General features: G+C 43.5%; 1 protein-coding gene across 1 annotated transcript in view; it reads left to right on the top strand.

Moving 5' to 3' along the window:
- stab1 (stabilin 1) overlaps nt 1-27,365 on the top strand; it is a 169,129-nt gene that overhangs the window by 59,833 nt on the left and 81,931 nt on the right. The window contains exons 23-32 of the mRNA XM_084172495.1: nt 1,653-1,746; nt 2,673-2,831; nt 6,452-6,547; nt 15,330-15,425; nt 15,703-15,750; nt 17,404-17,531; nt 20,263-20,374; nt 20,470-20,547; nt 20,820-20,921; nt 21,228-21,332. Coding sequence (XP_084028621.1) covers nt 1,653-1,746; nt 2,673-2,831; nt 6,452-6,547; nt 15,330-15,425; nt 15,703-15,750; nt 17,404-17,531; nt 20,263-20,374; nt 20,470-20,547; nt 20,820-20,921; nt 21,228-21,332 — 1,018 coding nt within the window. The remainder of the gene's footprint in view (nt 1-1,652; nt 1,747-2,672; nt 2,832-6,451; nt 6,548-15,329; nt 15,426-15,702; nt 15,751-17,403; nt 17,532-20,262; nt 20,375-20,469; nt 20,548-20,819; nt 20,922-21,227; nt 21,333-27,365) is intronic.

Genomic DNA, 27,365 nt, shown 5'->3' with positions numbered 1-27,365 from the left:
GAGCAAAGGGTCTCAGTCAGTGCTCTAAAGGGTCTCAGTCAGTGCTCTAAAGGGCCTCAGTCAGTGCTCTAAAGGGCCTCAGTCAGTGCTCTAAAGGGCCTCAGTCAGTGCTCTAAAGGGCCTCAGTCAGTGCTCTAAAGGGCCTCAGTCAGTGCTCTAAAGGGCCTCAGTCAGTGCTCTAAAGGGCCTCAGTCAATGCTCTAAAGGGTCTCAGTCAGTGCTCTAAAGGGCCTCAGTCAGTGCTCTAAAGGGCCTCAGTCAATGCTCTAAAGGGTCTCAGTCAGTGCTCTAAAGGGCCTCAGTCAATGCTCTAAAGGGTCTCAGTCAGTGCTCTAAAGGGTCTCCCTTTAAAGGGCCTCAGTTAGTTATGTAACTTTATAGATGTTTTCCCCCATTACTAGTGTGTGTGTCCCTGTGTAACAGGTGTGTGTGTCCCTGTCTGTAGCAGGTGTGTGTGTGTGTGTGTGTGTCTGTGTCCATGTGTCCCTGTCTGTGTGTGTGTGTGTGTGTGTGTGTGTGTGTGTGATGTGTGTGTGTGTGTGTCCCTGTCTGTAGCAGGTGTGTGTGTGTGTGTGTGTGTGTGTGTCTGTGTGTCTGTGTCCATGTGTCCCTGTCTGTGTGTGTGTGTGTGTGTGTGTGTGTGTGTGTGTGTGTGTGTGTGTGTGATGTGTGTGTGTGTGTGTGTCCTTGTCTGCAGCAGTTGTGTGTCCCTGTCTGTGTGTGTGTGATGTGTGTGTCCCTGTGTGTAACAGGTGTGTGTGTGTGTGTGTGTGTGTGTGTGTGTGTGTCCCTGTGTGTAACAGGTGTGTGTGTGTGTGTGTGTGTGTGTGTCCCTGTGTGTAACAGGTGTGTGTGTGTCCCTGTTTGTAACAGGTGTGTGTGTGTGATGTGTGTGTCCCTGTGTGTAACAGGTGTGTGTGTGTGTGTGTGTGTCCCTGTGTGTAACAGGTGTGTGTGTGTGTGTGTGTCCCTGTGTGTAACAGGTGTGTGTGTGTGTGTGTCCCTGTGTGTAACAGGTGTGTGTGTATGATGTGTGTGTCCCTGTGTGTAACAGGTGTGTGTGTGTGTGTGTGTGTGTGTGTGTGTGTGTGTGTGTCCCTGTGTGTAACAGGTGTGTGTGTGTGTGTGTGTGTCCCTGTGTGTAACAGTTGTGTGTGTGTCCCTGTGTGTAACAGGTGTGTGTGTGTGTGTGTCCCTGTGTGTAACAGGTGTGTGTGTGTGTGTGTCCCTGTGTGTAACAGGTGTGTGTGTGTCCCTGTGTGTAACAGGTGTGTGTGTGTGTGTGTCCCTGTGTGTAACAGGTGTGTGTGTGTGTGTGTCCCTGTGTGTAACAGGTGTGTGTGTGTGTGTCCCTGTGTGTAACAGGTGTGTGTGTGTGTGTCCCTGTGTGTAACAGGTGTGTGTGTGTCCCTGTGTGTAACAGGTGTGTGTGTGTGTGTGTCCCTGTGTGTAACAGGTGTGTGTGTGTGTGTGTCCCTGTGTGTAACAGGTGTGTGTGTGTGTGTCCCTGTGTGTAACAGGTGTGTGTGTGTGTGTGTGTGTCCCTGTGTGTAACAGGTGTGTGTGTGTGTGTGTCCCTGTGTGTAACAGGTGTGTGTGTGTGTGTGTCCCTGTGTGTAACAGGTGTGTGTGTATGTCCCTGTGTGTAACAGGTGTATGTGTATGTCGGGGTATGAAGGAGATGGACACTCCTGCACCCTGACCAACCCCTGCCTGAAGGCCGACAGAGGAGGCTGTGACGCTAACGTAAGACTCAGGACCCCCAACCCAAACCCCAACCCCAACCCAACCCAACCCAACCCTAACCCAACTCTAACCCTAACCCTAACCCTAACCCAACCCCAACCCTAACCCAAACCCAACCCTAACCCAAACCCAACCCAACCCTAACCCAAACCCAACCCAACCCTAACCCTAACCCTAACCCTAACCCAACCCCAACCCTAACCCAAACCCAACCCTAACCCAAACCCCAACCCTAACCCTAACCCTAACCCTAACCCAAACCCAACCCTAACCTAACCCCAACCCTAATCCTAACCCTACCCAACCCAGATGGCACCCTATGCCCTATTTAGTGCACTACTTTTTACCAAGGCCCTGGGTGGATTTCCTGTTTAGTCCCTACTGATTCCGGGAATCTCTCAATCGGGTTTTGGGCATAGTTAACGGACGTTAACCGTATCGATGTGTTATTATATCCCTCTGAGGTCCAGTGTGTTATCCCTCTCCTCTGAGGTCCAGTGTGTTATCCCTCTCCTCTGAGGTCCAGTGTGTTATCCCTCTCCTCTGAGGTCCAGTGTGTTATCCCTCTCCTCTGAGGTCCAGTGTGTTATCCCTCTCCTCTGGCCCAGTTTGTGTACTCGGGGTCAGCTAACGTGTCATGTGCTGTATGTCCATCTCTCTCCTCAGGCCCAGTGTGTTATCTCTCTCCTCAGGCCCAGTGTGTTATCTCTCTCCTCAGGCCCAGTGTGTTATCTCTCTCCTCAGGCCCAGTGTGTTATCTCTCTCCTCAGGCCCAGTGTGTTATCTCTCTCCTCAGGCCCAGTGTGTTATCTCTCTCCTCAGGCCCAGTGTGTTATCTCTCTCCTCAGGCCCAGTGTGTTATCTCTCTCCTCAGGCCCAGTGTGTTATGCCTCTCCTCAGGCCCAGTGTGTTATGCCTCTCCTCAGGCCCAGTGTGTGTACTCGGGGTCAGCTAACGTGTCGTGTGTGTGTAACGAGGGCTGGACAGGAGACGGCCTTGTCTGTACTGAGGTGGACAACTGTCTCCTGGAGACCAGAGGCGGCTGCCATAAGGATGCAGACTGCACGTCGCTAGGCCCTGGACAGGTATTCACGTTTTGAATGTTTCTGCTGCTAAACACATTTCTGCTAGAGCCTGAGGCTGGTCTACCGGGTCTGAGGCTGGTCTACCGGGCCTGAGGCCGGTCTACCGGGCCTGAGGCTGGTCTACCGGGCCTGAGGCCGGTCTACCGGGCCTGAGGCCGGTCTACCGGGTAATACATATGAATGTGGTACCTTCAGGCGTTTGGAAATTGCTCCCAAGGATGAACCAGACTTGTGGAGGTCTACAATTTATTTTCTGAGGTCTTTGCTGATTTCTTTTGATTTTCCCATGATGTCAAGCAAAGAGGCACTGAGTTTGAAGGTAGGCCTTGAAATACATCCACAGGTACACCTCCAATTGACTCAAAATATGTCAATTAGCCTATCAGAAGCTTCTAAAGCCATTACATAATTTTCTGGAATTTTCCATGCTGTTTAAAGGCACAGTCAACTTAGTGTATGTAAACTTCTGACCCACTGGAATTGTGATACAGTGAATTATAAGTGAAATAATCTGTCTGTAAACAATTGTTGGAAAAATTACTTGTGTCATGCACAAAGTAGATGTCCTAACTGACTTGCCAAAACTATAGTTTCTTAACAAGAAATGTGTGGAGTGGTTGAAAAATGAGTTTTAATGACTCCAACCCAAGTGTATGTAAACTTCCGACTTCAACTGTATATGAAATTAAAATATTACATGACATTACATTTCATAACACTTTACCCAATACAATTAGTTTGTTCCCTCAGGCCACTACTCCACTACTCCACTATCACATATCTACAATACAACATCCATGTGTACGTGTGTGAGTCTTATGTGTGTCTTCACAGTCCCCACTGTTCCAGAAGATGTATTTTTATATTTTTTAAATCTGATTCTACTGCTTGCATGAGTTACTTGATGTGGAATAGAGTTCCATGTAGTCATGGCTCTATGTATTACTGTGCGCCTCCCATAGTCTGTTCTGGACTTGGGGACTGTGAAGAGACCTCTGGTGGCATGTCTTGTGGGGTATGCATGGGTGACTGAGCTGTGCGCCAGTAGTTTAAACAGACAGCTCAGTGCATTCAACATGTCAATACCTCTCAAGTAGTGATGAAGTCAATCTCTCCTCTACTTTGAGCCAGGAGACATTGACAGGCATATAATTAATGTTAGCTCTCTGTGTACAGTCGTGGTCAAAAGTTTTGAGAATGACACAAATACTAATTTTCACAATGTCTGCTGCCTCAGTTTTGATGATGGCAATTTGCATATACTCCAGAATGTCATGAAGAGTGATCAGATGAATTGCAATTATTTGCAAAGTCCCTCTTTGTCATGAAAATGAACTTAATCCCAAAAAAACATTTCCACTGGATTTCAGCCCTGCCACAAAAGGACCAGCTGACATCATGTCAGTGATTCTCTTGTTAACACAGGTGAGAGTGTTGACGAGGACAAGGCTGGAGATCACTCTGTCATGCTGATTGAGTTAGAATAACAGACTGGAAGCTTTAAAAGGAGGGTGGTGCTTGAAATCATTGTTCTTCCTCTGTTAACCATGGTTACCTGCAAGGAAACACATGCCGTCATCATTGCTTTGCACAAAAAGGGCTTCACAGGCAAGGATATTGCTGCTAGTAAGATTGCACCTAAATCAACCATTAATTCGATCATCAAAACTTCAAGGAGAGAGGTTCAATTGTTGTGAAAAAGGCATCAGGGCGCCCAAGAAAGTCCAGCAAGCATCAGCACCGTCTCCTAAAGTTGATTCAGCTGCGGGATCGGGGCACCACCAGTGCAGAGCTTGCTCAGGAATGCAGCAGGCAGGTGTGAGTGCATCTGCACGCACAGTGAGGCGAATACTTTTGGAGGATGGCCTGGTGTCAAGAAGGGCAGCAAAGAAGCCACTTCTCTCCAGGAAAAACATCAGGGACAGACTGATATTCTGCAAAAGGTACAGGGATTGGACTGCTGAGGACTGGGGTAAAGTCATTTTCTCTGATGAATCCCCTTTCCGATTGTTTGGGGCATCCGGAAAACACCTTGTCCGGAGAAGACCAGGTGAGCGCTACCATCAGTCCTGTGTCATGCCAACAGTAAAGCATCCTGAGACCATTCATGTGTGGGGTTGCTTCTCAGCCAAGGGAGTGGGCTCATTCACAATTTTGCCTAAGAACACAGCCATGAATAAAGAATGGTACCAACACATCCTCCGAGAGCAACTTCTCCCAACCATCCAAGAACAGTTTGGTGACGACCAATGCCTTTTCCAGCATGATGGAGCACCTTGCCATAAGGCAAAAGTGATAACTAAGTGGCTCGGGGAACAAAACATCGACATTTTGGGTCCATGGCCAGGAAACTCCCCCGACCTTAATCCCATTGAGAACTTGTGGTCGATCCTCAAGAGGCGGGTGGACAAACAAAAACCCACACATTCTGACAAACTCCAAGCATTGATTATGCAAGAATGGGCTGCCATCAGTTAGGATGTGGCCCAGAAGTTAATTGACAGCATGCCAGGGTGGATTGCAGAGGTCTTGAAAAAGAAGGGTCCACACTGCAAATATTGACTCTTTGCATAAACTTAATGTAATTGTCAATAAAAGCCTTTGACACTTATGGAATGCTTGTAATTATACTTCAGTATACCATAGTAACATCTGACAAAAATATCTCATAACACTGAAGCAGCGAACTTTGAAGACCAATACTTGTGTCATTCTCAAAACTTTTCACCACGACTGTACATCTAAGGGCCAGCCATGCTGCCCTGTTCTGAGCCAATTGTAATTTTCAGAGGTCCCTCTTTGTGGCACCTGACCATATGACTGAACAGTAGTCCAGGTGCGACAAAACTAGGGCCTGTAGGACCTGCCTTGTTGATAGTGTTGTAAAGAAGACAGAGCAGAGCTTTATTATGGACAGACATCTCCCCATCTTAGCTACTGTTGCATCAATATGTTTTGACCATGACAGTTTACTATCCAGGGTTAGACCAAGCAGTTTAGTCTCCTCAACTTGCTCAATTTCCACATTATTATTATTATTCATTACAATATCTTTTTATTATTTTATTAGTTTTGTTTTTTTAGTTAGTTGAGGTTTAGGGTTTAGTGAATGATTTATCCCAAATACTGTACAATGCTTTAGTACTAACGTATTACTTGCCACCTATTCTAAAACTAACTGCAGCTCTTTGTTAAGTGTTGCAGTCATTTCAGTCGCTGTAGTAGCTGACGTGTATAGTGTTGAGTCATCCGCATACATAGACACACTGGCTTTACTCAAAGCCAGTGGCAGGTCATTAGTAAAGACTGAAAAAAGTAAAGGGCCTAGACAGCTGCCCTGGGGAATTCCTGACTCTGTTATGTTGGAGGCTTCCATTAAAGAACACCATCTGTGTTCCATTAGACAGGTTTAGGGTTTAGTGAATGATTTATCCCAAATACTGTACAATGCTTTAGTACTAATGTATTACCTGCCACCGTTTCATACTTCAACAACTACTAGTACCTCAAAGTCTGTCTCTGTCTGTCTGTCTGTCTCTGTCTGTCTGTCTGTCTGTCTGTCTGTCTGTCTGTCTGTCTGTCTGTCTGTCTGTCTGTCTGTCTGTCTCTTGTCTTCTCAGAGTGAGTGTACCTGTAAGAGAGGTTACATGGGGGACGGGACAGTCTGTGACCTCATCAACCCTTGTCAGAAAAAGAATGGAGGATGCCATTCTCTGGTTCGTATCTTAATTCACCTCTTATCCCCACACAGTCTTTCATTTACCTGTCACCTCTTATAACCCACAAAGTCTTTAATTTACCTCTTATCCCCACACAGTCTTTAATTGACCTCTTATCCCCACACAGTCTTTAATTTACCTCTTATCCCCACACAGTCTTTAATTTACCTCTTATCCCCACAAAGTCTTTAATTTACCTCTTATCCCCACACAGTCTTTAATTTATCTCTTATCCCCACACAGTCTTTCATTTACCTCCTATCAACAGTCTTTCATTTACCTCTTATCCCCACACAGTCTTTAATTACCTCTTATCCCCACACAGTCTTTAATTACCTCTTATCCCCACACAGTCTTTAATTTACGTGTCACCTATTATAACCCACACAGTCTTTAATTTACCTCTTATCCCCACACAGTCTTTAATTCACCTCTTATCCCCATACAGTCTTTAATTTACCTCTTATCCCCACACAGTCTTTAATTACCTCTTATCCCCACACAGTCTTTAATTCACCTCTTATCCCCATACAGTATTTAATTCACCTCTTATCCCCACAGAGTCTTTAATTCACCTCTTATCCCCATACAGTCTTTAATTTACCTCTTATCCCCACACAGTCTTTAATTACCTATTATCCCCATACAGTCTTTAATTCACCTCTTATCCCCATACAGTCTTTAATTCACCTCTTATCCCCATACAGTCTTTAATTCACCTCTTATCCCCACACAGTTTTTAATTTACCTGTCACATCTTATCCCCACACATTCTTTAATTCACCTCTTATCCCCACACAGTCTTTAATTCACCTCTTATCCCCATACAGTCTTTAATTTACCTCTTATCCCCACACAGTCTTTAATTTACCTCTTATCCCCATACAGTCTTTAATTCACCTCTTATCCCCACACAGTCTTTAATTTACCTCTTATCCCCACACAGTCTTTAATTTAACTCTTATCCCCACACAGTCTTTAATTTACCTCTTAACCCCACACAGTCTTTAATTACCTCTTATCCCCACACAGTCTTTCATTTACCTCTTATCCCCACACAGTCTTTAATTACCTCTTATCCCCACACAGTCTTTAATTACCTCTTATCCCCACACAGTCTTTAATTTACGTGTCACCTATTATAACCCACACAGTCTTTAATTTACCTCTTATCCCCACACAGTTTTTAATTTACCTCTTATCCCCACACAGTCTTTAATTCACCTCTTATCCCCATACAGTATTTAATTCACCTCTTATCCCCACACAGTCTTTAATTTACCTCTTATCCCCACACAGTCTTTAATTACCTATTATCCCCATACAGTCTTTAATTCACCTCTTATCCCCATACAGTCTTTAATGTACCTCTTATCCCCACACAGTCTTTAATTCACCTCTTATCCCCACACAGTCTTTAATTCACCTCTTATCCCCATACAGTCTTTAATTTACCTCTTATCCCCACACAGTCTTTAATTTACCTCTTATCCCCATACAGTCTTTAATTTACCTCTTATCCCCACAGTCTTTAATGTACCTCTTATCCCCATACAGTCTTTAATGTACCTCTTATCCCCACACAGTTTTTAATTTACCTGTCACATCTTATCCCCACACAGTCTTTAATTCACCTCTTATCCCCACACAGTCTTTAATTCACCTCTTATCCCCATACAGTCTTTAATTTACCTCTTATCCCCACACAGTCTTTAATTTACCTCTTATCACCACACAGTCTTTAATTCACCTCTTATCCCCATACAGTCTTTAATTTACCTCTTATCCCCACACAGTCTTTAATTTACCTCTTATCCCCACACAGTCTTTAATTACCTCTTATCCCCACACAGTCTTTCATTTACCTCTTATCCCCATACAGTCTTTAATTAACCTGTTATCCCCATACAGTCTTTAATTTACCTCTTATCCACACAGTCTTTAATTTACCTATTTTCCCCACACAGTCTTTAATTAACCTCTTATCCCCACACAGTCTTTAATTTAGCTCTTATCCCCACACAGTCTTTAATTTACATCTTATCCCCACACAGTCTTTAATTTACCTGTCATCTTTTAACCCCATACAGTCTTTAATTTACCTCTTATCCCCATACAGTCTTTAATTTACCTCTTATCCCACAGTCTTTAATTTACCTGTCACCTTTGATCCCCACACAGTCTTTAATTTACCTGTCACCTTTGATCCCCATACAGTCTTTAATTTACCTCTTATCCCCACAGTCTTTAATTTACCTCTTATCCCCACAGTCTTTAATTTACCTGCCATCTCTTAACCCCATACAGTCTTTAATTTACCTCCTATCCCCACAGTCTTTAATTTACCTGTCACCTTTTATCCCCACACAGTCTTTAGTTTACCTGTCACATCTTATCCCCATACAGTCTTTAATTTACCTCTTATCCCCACAATCTTTAATTTACCTCTTACCCCACAGTCTTTAATTTACCTGTCACCTATTATCCCCACACAGTCTTTAATTTACCTGTCATCTTTTAACCCCATACAGTCTTTAATTTACCTCTTATCCCCACACAGTCTTTAATTTACCTCTTATCCCCACACAGTCTTTAATTCACCTCTTATCCCCATACAGTCTTTAATTTACCTCTTATCCCCACACAGTCTTTAATTCACCTCTTATCCCCATACAGTCTTTAATTTAACTCTTATCCCCACACAGTCTTTAATTTACCTCTTATCCCCACACAGTCTTTAATTACCTCTTATCCCCACACAGTCTTTCATTTACCTCTTATCCCCACACAGTCTTTAATTACCTCTTATCCCCACACAGTCTTTAATTACCTCTTATCCCCACACAGTCTTTAATTTACGTGTCACCTATTATAACCCACACAGTCTTTAATTTACCTCTTATCCCCACACAGTTTTTAATTTACCTCTTATCCCCATACAGTCTTTAATTTACCTCTTATCCCCACACAGTCTTTAATTCACCTCTTATCCCCACACAGTCTTTAATTTACCTCTTATCCCCACACAGTTTTTAATTTACCTGTCACATCTTATCCCCACACAGTCTTTAATTCACCTCTTATCCCCACACAGTCTTTAATTCACCTCTTATCCCCATACAGTCTTTAATTTACCTCTTATCCCCACACAGTCTTTAATTTACCTCTTATCACCACACAGTCTTTAATTCACCTCTTATCCCCATACAGTCTTTAATTTACCTCTTATCCCCACACAGTCTTTAATTTACCTCTTATCCCCACACAGTCTTTAATTACCTCTTATCCCCACACAGTCTTTCATTTACCTCTTATCCCCATACAGTCTTTAATTCACCTGTTATCCCCATACAGTCTTTAATTTACCTCTTATCCACACAGTCTTTAATTTACCTATTTTCCCCACACAGTCTTTAATTAACCTCTTATCCCCACACAGTCTTTAATTTAGCTCTTATCCCCACACAGTCTTTAATTTACATCTTATCCCCACACAGTCTTTAATTTACCTGTCATCTTTTAACCCCATACAGTCTTTAATTTACCTCTTATCCCCATACAGTCTTTAATTTACCTCTTATCCCACAGTCTTTAATTTACCTGTCACCTTTGATCCCCACACAGTCTTTAATTTACCTGTCACCTTTGATCCCCATACAGTCTTTAATTTACCTCTTATCCCCACAGTCTTTAATTTACCTCTTATCCCCACAGTCTTTAATTTACCTGCCATCTCTTAACCCCATACAGTCTTTAATTTACCTCCTATCCCCACAGTCTTTAATTTACCTGTCACCTTTTATCCCCACACAGTCTTTAGTTTACCTGTCACATCTTATCCCCATACAGTCTTTAATTTACCTCTTATCCCCACAATCTTTAATTTACCTCTTACCCCACAGTCTTTAATTTACCTGTCACCTATTATCCCCACACAGTCTTTAATTTACCTGTCACCTCTTATCCCCACACAGTCTTTAATTTACCTCTTATCCCCACACAGACTTTACTTTACCTGTCACCTCTTATCCCCACACAGTCTTTAATTTACCTCTTATCCCCACACAGTCTTTACTTTACCTCTTATCCCCGCACAGTCTTTAATTTACTTGTCACCTCTTATCCCCACACAGTCTTTAATTTACTTGTCACCTCTTATCCCCATACAGTCTTTAATTCACCTCTTATCCCCACACAGTCTTTCATTTAACTCTTATCCTCACAGTCTTTCATTCACCTCTTATCCCCACACAGTCTTTAATTTACCTCTTATCCACACAGTCTTTAATATACCTCTTGTCCCCACACAGTCTTTAATTACCTCTTATCCCCACACAGTCTTTACTTTACCTCTTATCCCCGCACAGTCTTTAATTTACTTGTCACCTCTTATCCCCACACAGTCTTTAATTTACTTGTCACCTCTTATCCCCATACAGTCTTTAATTCACCTCTTATCCTCACAGTCTTTCATTTACCTCTTATCCCCACACAGTCTTTCATTTAACTCTTATCCCCACACAGTCTTTCATTTATGTCACGATCGTCTAATGAGGAGGACCAAGGCGCAGCGTTGAAAGTGAACATAGTATTTATTAGACTGATCACACGATCAAAATAACTGACGAAAACGTGATGTCTCTGGTTACATAACCAAACCAAAATGAGACAGAAGAAACCACCAGAACTGGACCAAGCAGCCTAGTGAGGAGCAGAGTAGGTGGACTTGGCAACAGTGGAGGCAGAGCTTCGACTGGGTCAAGCCGAATAAGGAGCTGAATGACGGAGATTGGAAGCAGAGGAGCGAGAGGTGGGCGAGAATTATCGAGGCCTGGCCCACGGGGAAGAGAGACTCCCAGAAAATTTTTTGGGGGGGGCTCACGACGTCGGACCAGCAGGAGGCCGCGATAGAGCGGCCCAGTGGGTTGCCAGAGGAGGCCGCCAGGTTACGGGGGTCACTGGTCGAAGAGGGGATGGAGGATGTAGAGGCACGGCGAGAGGTACTGGCGTGTGTTGCCAGTCCGGTCCGGCCCGTTCCAGATCCCGGTGTAGGGCCAGTGGTGTGTGTCCCCAGTACGGTCCGGTCTATTCCTGCTCCCCGCACCAAGTCAGGGGTGCGCATCGTCAGCCCAGTTCGGCCCGTTCCTACTCCACGCACCAAGCCTACGGTGTGCGTCGACAGCCCAGCCCGGCCCGTTCCTGCTCTCCGCACCAAGTCTGAGGTGCGCGTCGCCAGCCCAGTCCGGCCCGTTCCTGCTCCCCGCACCAAGCCAGTGGTGTGCGTCGTCAGTCCGGCACGGCCCATTCCTGCTTCCCGCACCAAGTCTGTGGTGCGTTTCGTCAGCCCTGTCCGGCCCGTTCCTGCTCTCCGCACCAAGTCGGTGGTGTGCGTCGTCAGCCTGGTAAGGCCCGTTCCTCCTCCACGCACCAAGCCAGGGGTGCGCGTCGTCAGTCCAGCACAACCCGTGCCTGGGTCATGTCCGGAGCCGGATCCGCCGCCGAGGCGGAGTGCCCACCCGGTCCCTCCCCTGTTGTGGTTGTTTGGCGCGGTCGGAGTCCGCGCCTTTGGGGGGGGGTACTGTCACGCCCTGGCTCTGGGGACTATGTTATGTTGAGCCAGGGTGTGTATTCTATGTGTGTTATTGTCAGCCTGCCTCCGAGGAGTTTGTTCTCTCTCGTTTGTTGTTATTTCGAGAGTTCGCACTGCGTGCGCTTTTTCTTGTTTTCCGCACTGTGTTTTGTGCGTAATTGTTCGCGCCGCCCGGTTGGGTTGGCGACTCATTCCTGTGTTGGATATTACTAAAGTCTGTTGAAGTCATCCTGGTTCCTGCGCTTGATTCCCTTCACTCATCCACACACAGCACTCTGACAATTTACCTCTTATCCCCACACAGTCTTTAATGACCTCTTAACCCCAGACAGTCTTTAATTTACCTCTTATCCACACAGTCTTTAATATACCTCTTGTCCCCACAGTCTTTAATTACCTCTTATCCCCACACAGTCTTTAATTACCTCTTATCCCCATACAGTCTTTAATTTACCTCTTATCCCCACACAGTCTTTAATTTATCTCTTATCCCCACACAGTCTTTCATTTACCTGTCACCTCTTATCTCCATACAGTCTTTAATTTACCTGTCACCTCATATCCCCACACAATCTTTAATTTACCTCTTATCCCCACACAGTCTTTAATATACCTCTCATCCCACAGTCTTTAATTTACCTGTCACCTTTTATCCCCACACAGTCTTTAATTTACCTGTCACCTCTTATCCCCACACAATCTTTAATTTACCTCTTATCCCCACACAGTCTTTAATATACCTCTTGTCCCCACAGTCTTTAATTACCTCTTATCCCCAAACAGTCTTTAATTACCTCTTATCCCCACACAGTCTTTACTTTACCTCTTATCCCCACACAGTCTTTAATTCACCTCTTATCCCCATACAGTCTTTAATTTACCTCTTATCCCCACACAGTCTTTAATTCACCTCTTATCCCCACACAGTCTTTAATTCACCTCTTATCCCCACACAGTCTTTAATTCACCTCTTATCCCCACACAGTCTTTCAATTACTTGTCACCTCTTATCCCCACACAGTCTTTAATTTACTTGTCACCTCTTATCCCCATACAGTCTTTAATTCACCTCTTATCCCCACACAGTCTTTCATTTAACTCTTATCCTCACAGTCTTTCATTTACCTCTTCTCACACACAGTCTTTCATTTAACTCTTATCCCCACACAGTCTTTCATTTATCTCTTATCCCCACACAGTCTTTAATTACCTCTTAACCCCAGACAGTCTTTAATTTACCTCTTATCCACACAGTCTTTAATATACCTCTTGTCCCCACAGTCTTTAATTACCTCTTATCCCCACACAGTCTTTAATTACCTCTTATCCCCATACAGTCTTTAATTTACCTCTTATCCCCACACAGTCTTTAATTTATCTCTTATCCCCACACAGTCTTTCATTTACCTGTCACCTCTTATCTCCATACAGTCTTTAATTTACCTGTCACCTCTTATCCCCACACAATCTTTAATTTACCTCTTATCCCCACACAGTCTTTAATATATCTCTCATGCCACAGTCTTTAATTTACCAGTCACCTTTTATCCCCACACAGTCTTTAATTTACCTGTCACCTCTTATCCCCACACAATCTTTAATTTACCTCTTATCCCCACACAGTCTTTAATATACCTCTTGTCCCCACAGTCTTTAATTACCTCTTATCCCCACACAGTCTTTAATTCACCTCTTATCCCCATACAGTCTTTAATTTACCTCTTATCCCCACACAGTCTTTAATTCACCTCTTATACCCACACAGTCTTTAATTCACCTCTTATCCCCACACAGTCTTTCAATTACCTGTCACCTCTTATAACCCACCCAGTCTTTCATTTACCTCTTATCCCCATACAGTCTTTCATTTACCTCTTATCCCCACACAGTCTTTCATTTACCTGTCACCTCTTATAACCCACCCAGTCTTTCATTTACCTCTTATCAACAGTCTTTCATTTACCTCTTATCCCCACACAGTCTTTCATTTACCTCTTATCCTCACACATTCTTTCATGTACCTCTTATCCCCACACAGTCTTTAATATACCTCTTGTCCCCACACAGTCTTTAATTTACCTCTTATCCCTACAGTCTTTAATTCACCTCTTATCCCCACAGTCTTTAATTTACCTATTTTCCACACACAGTCTTTAATTCACCTCTTATCCCCACAGTCTTTAATTTACCTCTTATCCCCACAGTCTTTAATTTACCTCTTATCCCACAGTCTTTAATTTACCTGTCAACTTTTATCCCCACACAGTCTTTAATTTACCTGTCACCTCGTATCCCCATACAGTCTTTCATTTATCTCTTATCCCCATACAGTCTTTAATTTACCTCTTATCCCCACACAGTCTTTAATTTACTTGTCACCTCTTATCCCCACACAGTTTTTAATTTACCTGTTATCCCCACACAGTCTTTAATTTACCTCGTATCCCCACACAGTCTTTAATTTACCTGTTATCACCACAGTCTTTAATTTACCTTTTATCCCACCATCTTTAATTTACCTGTCACCTTTTATACCACACAGTCTTTAATTTACCTGTCACCTCTTATCCCCATACATTCTTTCATTTATCTCCTATCCCCATACAGTCTTTAATTTACCTCTTATCCCCACACAGTCTTTAATTTACCTCTTATCCCCACACAGTCTTTAATTTACCTCTTATCCCCACACAGTATTTAATTCACCTCTTATCCCCACACAGGTTTTTAATTTACCTCTTATCCCCACAGTCTTTAATTTACCTCTTATCCCCACACAGTCTTTAATTACCTCTTATCCCCACACAGTCTTTAATTACCTCTTATCCCCACAGTGTTTAATTTACCTCTTATCCCCACACAGTCTTTAATTACCTCTTATCCCCACACAGTCTTTAATTACCTCTTATCCCCACACAGTCTTTAATTACCTCTTATCCCCACACAGTCTTTAATTTACCTCTTATCCCCACACAGTCTTTAATTTACCTCTTATCCACACAGTCTTTAATATACCTCTTGTCCCCACACAGTCTTTAATTTATCTCTTATCCCCATACAGTCTTTAATTTACCTCTTATCCCCATACAGTCTTTATTTTACCTCTTATCCCCACACAGTCTTTCATTTACCTCTTATTTACTAAGTGTGAGTCAGCAGTAAAGTGTTGTTGTGGTTTGGCGTCCTCAGGCTAAGTGTCAGTCGGTGGACGGAGGAAACAACATCTGTGTCTGTCCAGAAGGGTACGCTGGAGACGGAGTCACATGCTATGGGATGATGATCGAGGTAGGCTATACTATACCTGGGTTGTATTCATTAGTCCCGACACTGTTGCAAAACATTTTGCACCGTAGCAAGAAAAATTGCAGCGGAAACCGAAAAACGAGTTTCCATTGGACAAATTCAGGTAGGGGGCCCTGCCGGTTTCCTTCCGTTTCCTTCTGTGTGCTTCCATTTGGTTTCTAGTGAATACACCCCTGCCTTACCTAGACAGTACAAGGTGGTTGCAAAAACAAAATGGTTGCATTTTGGTACTGCTTCACAACTTGTTTTGTTTTTTTAGGAACTGGACATGAACACCAATCTGTATGGTTTTTACCGCCTGATACAGGTCTGTAGCTGTCTATTTTCATACTCTCCTTTTGGCTCTAACTCTCTCCATCTAATTTTATTTTTTTATTTCTACACATTATATTCCTGTAGATGGTGTCATCAGAAAGTATTCATATCCCTTGACTCATATCCCTTGACCTCCACATTTTGTTGTTTCAGCCTGAATTCAAAATGGATTAAATGTATTCTTTTTTCTCGCCCATCTACACACTATACCCCATAATGACAAAGTTAAAACGTGTTTTTAGACATTTTAGCAAATGTATTGAAAAGTAAATACAGAAATATCTAATTTACTTAAGTATTCGCAACCCTGAGTCAATACATGTTACAATTACCTTTGGCAGCGATTACAGATGTGAGTCTTTCTGGGTAAGTCTCTAAGAGCTTTACACAGCTGGATTGTGCAACATTTACCCGTTATTATTTTCAAAATTCAAGCTCTGTCAAGATGGTTGTTGATAATTGCTAGACAGCCATTTTCAAGTCTTGCCATAGATTTTCAAGCAGATTTAAGTCAAAACTGTAACTAGGCCACTCAGGAACATTCAGTGTCGTCTTGGTAAGCAACTCCAGTTTATATTTGGCCTTGTGTTGTAGGTTATTGCCCTGCTGAAAGGTGAAATTGTCTCCCAGTGTCTGTTGGAAAGCAGACTGAAGCAGGTTTTCCTCTAGGATTTTGCCTGTGCTTAGCTATTCTGTTTATTTTGATCCAAAAAAAAAAACTCCCTAGTCCTTGCCAATGACAAGTATACATAACCATAACATGATGCAGCCACCACCATGCTAAAAGTCACCTTGCTTTAGAGAGATTTACATGGTTATCAAAACTTCACGCCAGGGTAAGCCTACACGAAACACAGCCCTTATTTTAAGTGTTTTTAAAATCCCCTACGGAAAAATGAATGGTGGAAAACGATTGGAAAACCTCCCTGGTCTTTGTGGTTGAATCTGTGTTTGAAATTCACTGTTCGACTGAGGGACCTTACCGGTAATTGTATGTATGGGGTACAGAGACGAGGTAGTCATTCAAAAATCATGTTAAACACTATTATTGCACAAAGAGTGAGACTTGTTAAGCACATTTCTACTCCTTAACTTATTTAGTCTTGCCATAACAAAGGGGTTGAAAACTTATTGACTCAAGATATTTCAGCTTTTCATTTTTTATTTATTTGTACACATTTCTAAAAACATAATTCCACTTTGACATTATGGAGTATTGTGTGTAGATCAGTGACACAAAATCTCAATTTAATCAATTTTAAATTCAGGCTGTAACAACAAAATGTGGAAAAGTGAAGGGGTATGAATGCTATCTGAAGGCTCTTTCTGAAGGCTCTTTCTGAAGGCTCTTTCTGAAGGCTCTTTCTGAAGGCTTTTTCTGAAGGCTCTTTCTGAAGGCTTTTTCTGAAGGCTCTTTCTGAAGGCTCTTTCTGAAGGCTCTTTCTGAAGGCTTTTTCTGAAGGCTCTTTCTGAAGGCTCTTTCTGAAGGCTCTTTCTGAAGGCTTTTTCTGAAGGCTCTTTCTGAAGGCTTTTTCTGAAGGCTCTTTCTGAAGGCTCTTTCTGAAGGCTCTTTCTGAATGCTTTTTCTGAAGGCTCTTTCTGAAGGTCAGGGATTGATCCTTTCTGTTTCTTTCCCCTCTCTTAGAGGTCGTCAGAGTTTGACCTTAGTGGGAATATAACAGCTCTGGTGCCTTCCAGGGACGTGATCCGCAATCTAACCACCTCTGAGCAGGACTTCTGGTTTGACCGCTACAGGCTCCCGTACCTTCTAAAGTAATTGTCCTTACCATACCATACCATACCATACCATACCATACCTTACCATAGCTTACCATACCTTACCATAGCTTACCTTCTAAAGTAGTGGTATTCAAACTTTTTCAGAGTGGACCACATTTTTTTCTGCACAAGTTTCTGGGGACCCTATTTTGTTTCGCAAAAATGTATCACGACCCCAAATCTAATGACACGACCTTAAAGTCTGTACATTTTTGATTTTTACATCAACAAATAACCTTGAAATCATTACAGTTTCATCTCTTTTCATCATGAAAAGAAACCAATAAATACATTTACTCAATACAATGGTACCATTCAAATTGTCTTTCTCAAAAGCCTGTGTATAAATCTAATAATAACACTCATCTGTACTCTGGGTTGTTGTTACTTCATTTGTGTCTGTATTTTGTCGACCCCACTGCAGTTGTCGCGACCCCGACTTTGAATATCACTGTTCTAAAGTAATTGACTGATAATGTCGATCTGAAGTGAATGTACCAGGAGAAGAGAGAGGCCTAGGTTAATCTGCTCTAAGACAGGGGTTCCCAAACTTTTTCATTCAGGCCCCCTTCAAGCATTCGGGAACATCCTGCGCCCCACGTCTCTTTCTATGGGTACAAGCATTGTTCATGACACAAACGGTTCCCCTCTTGTTGGCAGAGAGAACATGTTTCAGGTTTAAAGCTTATTTCCTGCAATTCTATACATTGTGTCATGGAGTACAGAGAATTTAGCAGTTTTAAAGCTAATTTTCTTGCAATTCTATACATTTTGCCATGTCTAATGTGTATTCCTGTGATATTTGAGTGACTCGAACATTACTACAAAATCTATGGACTAAAAAAACGTTAGCTGACATGAGGTAGTTGATCTGGACATTTCTGACAAGTTATAATAGCTCTCTAAATGAAATACAATGACTGACATGACAAGAGGAATTGATGAGGCACGACCCAATTTAGAAATTGCACCTTGTGAATTCTACTATTACAACTTTCAAGCGTTATTTTCCCCACTTACAGTGAGGGAAAAAAGTATTTGATCCCCTGCTGATTTTGTACGTTTGCCCACCGACAAAGAAATGATCAGTCTATAATTTTAATGGTAGGTTTATTTGAACAGTGAGAGACAGAATAACAACAAAAAATCCAGAAAAACGCATGTCAAAAATGTTATAAATTGATTTGCATTTTAATGAGGGAAATAAGTATTTGACCCCCTCTCAATCAGAAAGATTTCTGAATCCCAGGTGTCTTTTATACAGGTAACGAGCTGAGATTAGGAGCACACTCTTAAAGGGAGTGCTCCTAATCTCAGCTTGTTACCTGTATAAAAGACCCCTGTCCACAGAAGCAATCAATCAATCAGATTCCAAACTCTCCACCATGGCCAAGACCAAAGAGCTCTCCAAGGATGTCAGGGACAAGATTGTAGACCTACACAAGGCTGGAATGGGCTACAAGACCATCGCCAAGCAGCTTGGTGAGAAGGTGACAACAGTTGGTGTGATTATTCACAAATGGAAGAAACACAAAAGTACTGTCAATCTCCCTCGGCCTGGGGCTCCATGCAAGATCTCACCTCGTGGAGTTGCAATGATCATGAGAACGGTGAGGAATCAGCCCAGAACTACACGGGAGGATGAACATCACCAATGAACATCTGAATGATTCAGAGGAGAACTGGGTGAAAGTGTTGTGGTCAGATGAGACCAAAATCGAGCTCTTTGGCATCAACTCAACTCGCCGTGTTTGGAGGAGGAGGAATGCTGCCTATGACCCCAAGAACACCACCCCCACCGTCAAACATGGAGGTGGAAACATTATGCTTTGGGGGTGTTTTTCTGCTAAGGGTACAGGACAACTTCACCGCATTAAAGGGACGATGGACGGGGCCATGTACCGTCAAATCTTGGGTGAGAACCTTCTTCCCTCAGCCAGGGCATTGCAAATGGGTTGTGGATGGGTATTCCAGCATGACAATGACCCAAAACACAAGGCCAAGGCAAAAAAGGAGTGGCTCAAGAAGAAGCACATTAAGGTCCTGGAGTGGCCTAGCCAGTCTCCAGATCTTAATCCCATAGAAAATCTGTGGAGGGAGCTGAAGGTTCGAGTTGCCAAACGTCAGCCTCGAAACCTTAATGACTTGGAGAAGATCTGCAAAGAGGAGTGGAACAAATCCCTCCTGAGGTGTGTGCAAACCTGGTGGCCAACTACAAGAAACGTCTGACCTCTGTGATTGCCAACAAGGGTTTTGCCACCAAGTACTGAGTCATGTTTTGCAGAGGGGGTCAAATACTTATTTCCCTCATTAAAATGCAAATCAATTTATAACATTTTTGACATGTGTTTTTGTGGATTTGTTTGTTGTTATTCTGTCTCTCACTGTTCAAATAAACCTACCATTAAAATTATAGACTGATCATTTCTTTGTCAGTGGGTAAACGTACAAAATCAGCAGGGGATCAAATACTTTTTTCCCTCACTGGTTACGGTTTGGATTGGGTCACGGTAAGATGATCCTAGCTCTGTACCTGAGGGAAACGGAGCCTATGGCCAGGATTCAATCCAATCAAGGGTTGTAGACAATGCTGCTTTTAAAAGGCAATATTCCCGCATTCGTGGAGATCACGTTCACGATAAAACGCTACATATGTCGGCTCAATCGGGAAATTGCCTTTAATATTTATTTAACCAGGGCTCCTCCTCTCCCTCTTCCTCCCCAGAGCCCACTTCCTCCAGGGAATATTCTCCGTAGAAGACCTGGACAAGCAGGTCAACCAGCGGTTACCCACTCTACACTTACCTACTACATGGGAGGTCAAAACTGTTGATGGGGTAAGTTGAAGATGTTGTTGTTGTTGTTGTTGTTGCCATAGCGTCTACAGCCATGTCTCAAGATGATCTGACTGTGCGTTCTTCTTATGTTTCAGGAAGTTAGGATAGAGAATGCGACCATCCTCACCCCCAACATCCCTTCTATCAACGGATACATCCACATCATTAACACGGTAACGTGTAACAGGTCACTGCTTTGGTCTGTGGATATACGTTTTTACTTTACGTTTTAGTCATTTAGCAGACGCTCTTATCCAGAGCCACTTACAGTTAGCGAGTGCATACATTTTTTTCATACTGATGCGCGACAAATGCCAAAACGCTAACGATATAATCAACTTTACACAAATGTGTTTTAATTAAATATTCCAAAAGCTTTTACACAAGCAAGGGTTTTTAGAGTTAGAGGTTAATGAATCCTGTGTTGATGGTTTTGTGTTTTCAGGTTCTGTTCCCCCCCTTGTCAGGCATCCCACCAGAACCCCAAGGCCTGATGCAGTTCCTCAACAACACCCCTACCTCCAGCCTCTTTACACAGGCAGCACTGGTACGTTAGTTTTGGTAGGTTGTAGACAGGTACACCCCCCTGGACAGGACAGTTGTGCTGTGCTGTAACATGCCAGGACCAAGGTAAAAAATATTCACGTTTCCTCCACATTAAGTCCAACTTGCCTCCCTCCAGTCCTTTCATATACGTGACGTGTGTTTTGATTTATCTGTTACAATGGAACCAATGGAATAGAGCAGCGTTCAAGTATTTGACTGTATTTAACATACCAGTATGTGTCTGTTATCAGCTCGATCAGAGATAATATTGACTTTGTTTTCTGTTTTTCCCGTAATCTCCCTCCAGCTCTACAACCTGACAGATGAGATTGGTGTCTATGATTATACGATCCTACTTCCACACGACGACGCCGTCCGAGATTACCTGAGCCAGACCAACTCTACACAACTGGTAGGTAGAGATTACCTGAGCCAGACCAACTCTACACAACTGGTAGGTAGATATTACCTGAGCCAGTCCAACTCTACACAACTGGTAGGTAGAGATTACCTGAGCCAGTCCAACTCTACACAACTGGTAGGTAGAGATTACCTGAGCCAGTCCAACTCTACACAACTGGTAGGTAGAGATTACCTGAGCCAGTCCAACTCTACACAACTGGTAGGTAGAGATTACCTGAGCCAGTCCAACTCTACACAACTGGTAGGTAGAGATTACCTGAGCCAGTCCAACTCTACACAACTGGTAGGTAGAGATTACCTGAGCCAGTCCAACTCTACACAACTGGTAGGTAGAGATTACCTGAGCCAGTCCAACTCTACACAACTGGTAGGTAGAGATTACTTGAGCCAGACCAACTCTACACAACTGGTAGGTAGAGATTACCTGAGCCAGACCAACTCTACACAACTGGTAGGTAGTGATTACCTGAGCCAGACCAACTCTACACAACTGGTAGGTAGAGATTACCTGAGCCAGTCCAACTCTACACAACTGGTAGGTAGAGATTACCTGAGCCAGTCCAACTCTACACAACTGGTAGGTAGAGATTACCTGAGCCAGTCCAACTCTACACAACTGGTAGGTAGAGATTACCTGAGCCAGTCCAACTCTACACAACTGGTAGGTAGAGATTACCTGAGCCAGTCCAACTCTACACAACTGGTAGGTAGAGATTACCTGAGCCAGTCCAACTCTACACAACTGGTAGGTAGAGATTACCTGAGCCAGTCCAACTCTACACAACTGAATGAAGGAATAAATAAATAAAATATTGTGATCCGTGTTTGGAGGTGAAGTAAATCACTGGTCTGAAATCTGTCTTTCCTTCTACTTACTAAAACGACATAGTGTCTAATAATCATACTGCATACTATTTAGATTGTAATGTTTAGTAAAAACGAATGCAGTAAGCAACAAATATCAGCATCCTCGGCACAGCCATCCTGAGAATGAATCATCTAATGTGGAATTGCGTTGTTTCCCGCCATTCATTCATTTTGGGACAGCGCGTCACCATTTCTGAATATCAGCTGTGGTCAAACACAGGTACATTAGAAAAATACTATTCTCTTCCTCAAAAGTGTGCATCGAATTCTACTAGATGAAAAGCCGAAATTAGTATGATATCCTGGCCTTTTAAAGCATACTCGATTTTCGAAATTACACATACTATAAAACGTTGTATCTTCACGTAGCTAAAATGCCTACTGTTTAGAAGACGGGAATGGGGATTGGGAACCGAGCCATTCATCCGGTATTTCAGTCTGTTATTTTATTAATTCAGTGCCCGATTCTGACCCGAGTTAAGCGCGCGGAAATGGAATGTATTTCCCTTTTTTAATGTGTACTCTGACCTTGAATTTAAGCATGATAACAGCACGTTTATTCACCAGCTATTCGTTTGGGATGGAGGTGTGGCTACAGTGCTAGCGATGGGTGGAGATCTAATACATTTTTTATTATTTTATTTTATTTCACCTTTATTTAACCAGGTAAGCCAGTTGAGAACAAGTTCTCATTTACAACTGCGACCTGGCCAAGATAAAGCAAAGCAGTGCGATAAAAACAACAACACAGAGTTACATATGGGGTAAAACAAAACATAAAGTCAAAAATACAACAGAAAATATATATACAGTGTGTGCAAATGGAGGTGTGTCTCCAGATACGCCGTATTCTGACCTTGACTTAACCCCCTCATAATTCCACCACCTTATCCGATAGGAAACCATGAATAAGGTCTAGTGAACCTGTCTGTTCCAAGTGGGAAAAGCATCGACTTTATTTTTTTCCGATATAAATAACACCATTCTCCATGTACTATAATTTACAACTTGATAAGAGCTATTGATAAGAGCCGGGTAAATGAGTAATCCGTTTGGAGAAGGGGATTGTAAATATAAATGACAATTTGTTTTAGATATATTTAGATATATTTTACCTTATAGTCGCTGGAGACAAAATGTGAAACCAGTCATATGGCAGCAAACTGAAGCATATCAACATATCAACTTTCCCACAATGAAGTTTATGACATGCTGTGGCATTATGCAGAATTTAAACTGTAAGGCCTTTTAACTTGCAGGGATGATCTAATGTCTTAATGATAGGATAACCAGACTTTCTCTGTCTCCTATTTCTGTCATGTTAAATATGAAAGACTATCAGTATCGACCGTCAGTAGGCCTAATGACCACATATATTACACTGCCAATTACTGTTAGTTCCTTCAGTTGGTATAGCCTACATTATCATTCCATTTAATTACACTGTTAGTTCCTTCAGTTGGTATAACCTACATTATCATTCCATTTAATTTCACTGTTAGTTCCTTCAGTTGGTATAGCCTACATTATCATTCCATTTAATTTCACTGTTAGTTCCTTCAGTTGGTATAGCCTACATTATCATTCCATTTAATTACACTGTTAGTTCCTTCAGTTGGTATAGCCTACATGATCATTCCATTTAATTACACTGTTAGTTCCTTCAGTTGGTATAGCCTACATTATCATTCCATTTAATTACACTGTTACAGTGGGGAGAATAAGTATTTGATACACTGCCGATTTTGCAGGTTTTCCTACTTACAAAGCATGTAGAGGTCTGTCATTTTTATCATAGGTACACTTCAACTGTGAGAGGCGGAATCTAAAACAAACATCCAGAAAATCACATTGTATGATTTTTAAGTAATTCATTTGCATTTTATTGCATGACATAAATATTTGATCACCTACCAACCAGTAAGAATTCCGGCTCTCACAGACCTGTTAGTTTTTCTTTAAGAAGCCCTCCTGTTCTCCACTCATTACCTGTATTAACTGCACCTGTTTGAACTCGTTACCTGTATAAAAGACACCTGTCCACACACTCAAATCAAACAGACTCCAACCTCTCCACAATGGCCAAGACCAGAGAGCTGTGTAAGGACATCAGGGATAAAATTGTAGACTTGCACAAGGCTGGGATGGGATACAGGATAATAGGCAAGCAGGTTGGTGAGAAGGCAACAACTGTTGGCGCAATTATTAGAAAATGGAAGAAGTTCAAGATGACGGTCAATCACCCTCGGTCTGGGGCTCCATGCAAGATCTCACCTCGTGGGGCATCAATGATCATGAGGAAGGTGAGGGATCCGCCCAGAACTACACGGCAGGACCTGGTCAATGACCTGAAGAGAGCTGGGACCACAGTCTCAAAGAAAACCATTAGTAACACACTACGCCGTCATGGATTAAAATCCTGCAGCGCACGCAAGGTCCCCCTGCTCAAGCCAGCGCATGTCCAGGCCCATCTGAAGTTTGCCAATGACCATCTGGATTATCCAGAGGAGGAATGGGAGAAGGTCATGTGGTCTGATGAGACAAAAATAGAGCTTTTGGTCTAAACTCCACTCGCCGTGTTTGGAGGTAGAAGAAGGATGAGTACAACCCCAAGAACACCATCCCAACCGTGAAGCATGGAGGTGGAAAAATCATTATTTGGGGATGCTTTTCTGCAAAGGGGACAGGACGACTGCACCGTATTGAGGGGAGGATGGATGGGGCCATGTATCGCGAGATCTTGGCCATCAACCTCCTTCCCTCAGTAAGAGCATTGAAGATGGGTCGTGGCTGGGTCTTCCAGCATGACAACGACCCGAAACACACAGCCAGGGCAACTAAGGAGTGGCTCCGTAAAAAGCATCTCAAGGTCCTGGAGTGGCCTAGCCAGTCTCCAGACCTGAACCCAATAGAACATCTTTGGAGGGAGCTGAAAGTCCGTATTGCCCAGCGACAGCCCCGAAACCTGAAGGATCTGGAGAAGGTCTGTATGGAGGAGTGGGCCAAAATCCCTGCTGCAGTGTGTGCAAACCTGGTCAAGACCTACAGGAAACGTATGATCTCTGTAATTGCAAACAAAGGTTTCTGTACCAAATATTAAGTTCTGCTTTTCTGATGTATCAAATACTTATGTCATGCAATAAAATGCAAATTAATAACTTAAAAATCATACAATGTGATTTCTGGATTTTTGTTTTAGATTCCGTCTCTCACAGTTGAAGTGTACCTATGATAAAAATTACAGACCTCTACATGCTTTGTAAGTAGGAAAACCTGCAAAATCGGCAGTGTATCAAATACTTGTTCTCCCCACTGTAGTTCCTTCAGTTGGTATAGCCTACATGATAATTCCATTTAATTACACTGTAGTTCCTTCAGTTGGTATAGCCTACATTATCATTCCATTTAATTACACTGTTATTACACTGTTCTCCCTATTATCATTATATGGACACTAATCTTCCAACATTACCATGGGTTGAAGAACTGAATGTGGCAATTTTCAGAATGAATCAAACCACCGTTTTATTTATTTTTATGCATAAAGTCTCTTCAAACCAGTTTTTATGATACATAATTACTTTCCTAACCTTAAATAATCTACAAGATCAGAGTATCTTTTTATCTAACAATTGGTGCTGAAACGGAGACGAATATGCATATATACCCTTAAGAAAGGGTATATTTTAGTTTTTATTCATCATAATTTGTTAAACAATACAAAACCTACACAAAGGACAACGTAAAAACGCACACAAACATCCTCAACATCACCCTGCCCAGACCCAGACCCTCACACCAACATCACCCCTGCCCAGACCCTCACACCAACATCACCCTGCCCAGACCCAGACCCTCACACCCCCATCTCCAGCGCCCAGACCCAGACCCTCACACCCCCATCTCCAGCGCCCAGACCCAGACCCTCCCACCCCCATCTCCAGCGCCCAGACCCAGACCCTCCCACCCCCATCTCCAGCGCCCAGACCCAGACCCTCCCACCCCCAGCCCAGACCCAGACCCAGACCATCCCACCCCCCAGCCCAGACCCAGACCCTCCCACCCCCATCTCCAGCCCAGACCCAGACCCTCCCACCCCCATCTCCAGCCCAGACCCAGACCCTCCCACCCCCATCTCCAGCCCAGACCCAGACCCTCCCAACCCCATCTCCAGCCCAGACCCAGACCCTCCCACCCCCATCTCCAGCCCAGACCCAGACCCCCCCACCCCCCAGCCCAGACCCAGACCCAGACCCTCCCACCCCCATCTCCAGCCCAGACCCAGACCCTCCCACCCCCATCTCCAGCACCCAGACCCTCCCACCCCCATCTCCAGCACCCAGACCCTCCCACCCCCATCTCCAGCACCCAGACCCTCCCACCCCCATCTCCAGCGCCCAGACCCAGACCCTCCCACCCCCATCTCCAGCGCCCAGACCCAGACCCTCCCACCCCCATCTCCAGCGCCCAGACCCAGACCCTCCCACCCCCAGCCCAGACCCAGACCCAGACCATCCCACCCCCCAGCCCAGACCCAGACCCTCCCACCCCCATCTCCAGCCCAGACCCAGACCCTCCCACCCCCAGCCCAGACCCAGACCCAGACCCAGACCATCCCACCCCCATCTCCAGCACCCAGACCCTCCCACCCCCATCTCCAGCGCCCAGACCCAGACCCTCACACCCCCATCTCCAGCGCCCAGACCCAGACCCTCCCACCCCCATCTCCAGCGCCCAGACCCAGCTGCTCCCACCCCCATCTCCACTCTCCCCCAAACTGCCTCAAACTGCACCATTTTGTTTCTCTCCGTCCCCTAAGCACTTTCAACATTTAGATAATAAAGCATTTGACCTTTCCATTGTGTTAACGATGGAGGATTGGTTGATTTCCAGTTTTTAAGTATACGTTTTTTGAAGATGATTGACGAGAAAACTACCCATTGGGTATCTCACTGCACCCTCATATGCCATGTCTTGAAATGCATATATTTAGATGGCTTTCTTTCACTGATATTCTGAACCCGTTCTCTCAATATATTCTAGTGAGTCTGTCGACAAAATTATAACTAAAAGGTACACCGTATTTAAAGGGATGGCTTAAGATAAATGTACTGAAAGCCCTATTGAATGAAAACTCCAGGAGAAAATCTGTTGG

This window comes from Coregonus lavaretus (assembly GCF_964263955.1).
Source record: "Coregonus lavaretus genome assembly, chromosome: 12".
Lineage (NCBI taxonomy): Eukaryota > Metazoa > Chordata > Actinopteri > Salmoniformes > Salmonidae > Coregonus > Coregonus lavaretus.
The sequence above is the reverse complement of the archived record's forward strand: the minus strand, read 5'-3'. Positions and strand labels throughout refer to the sequence as shown.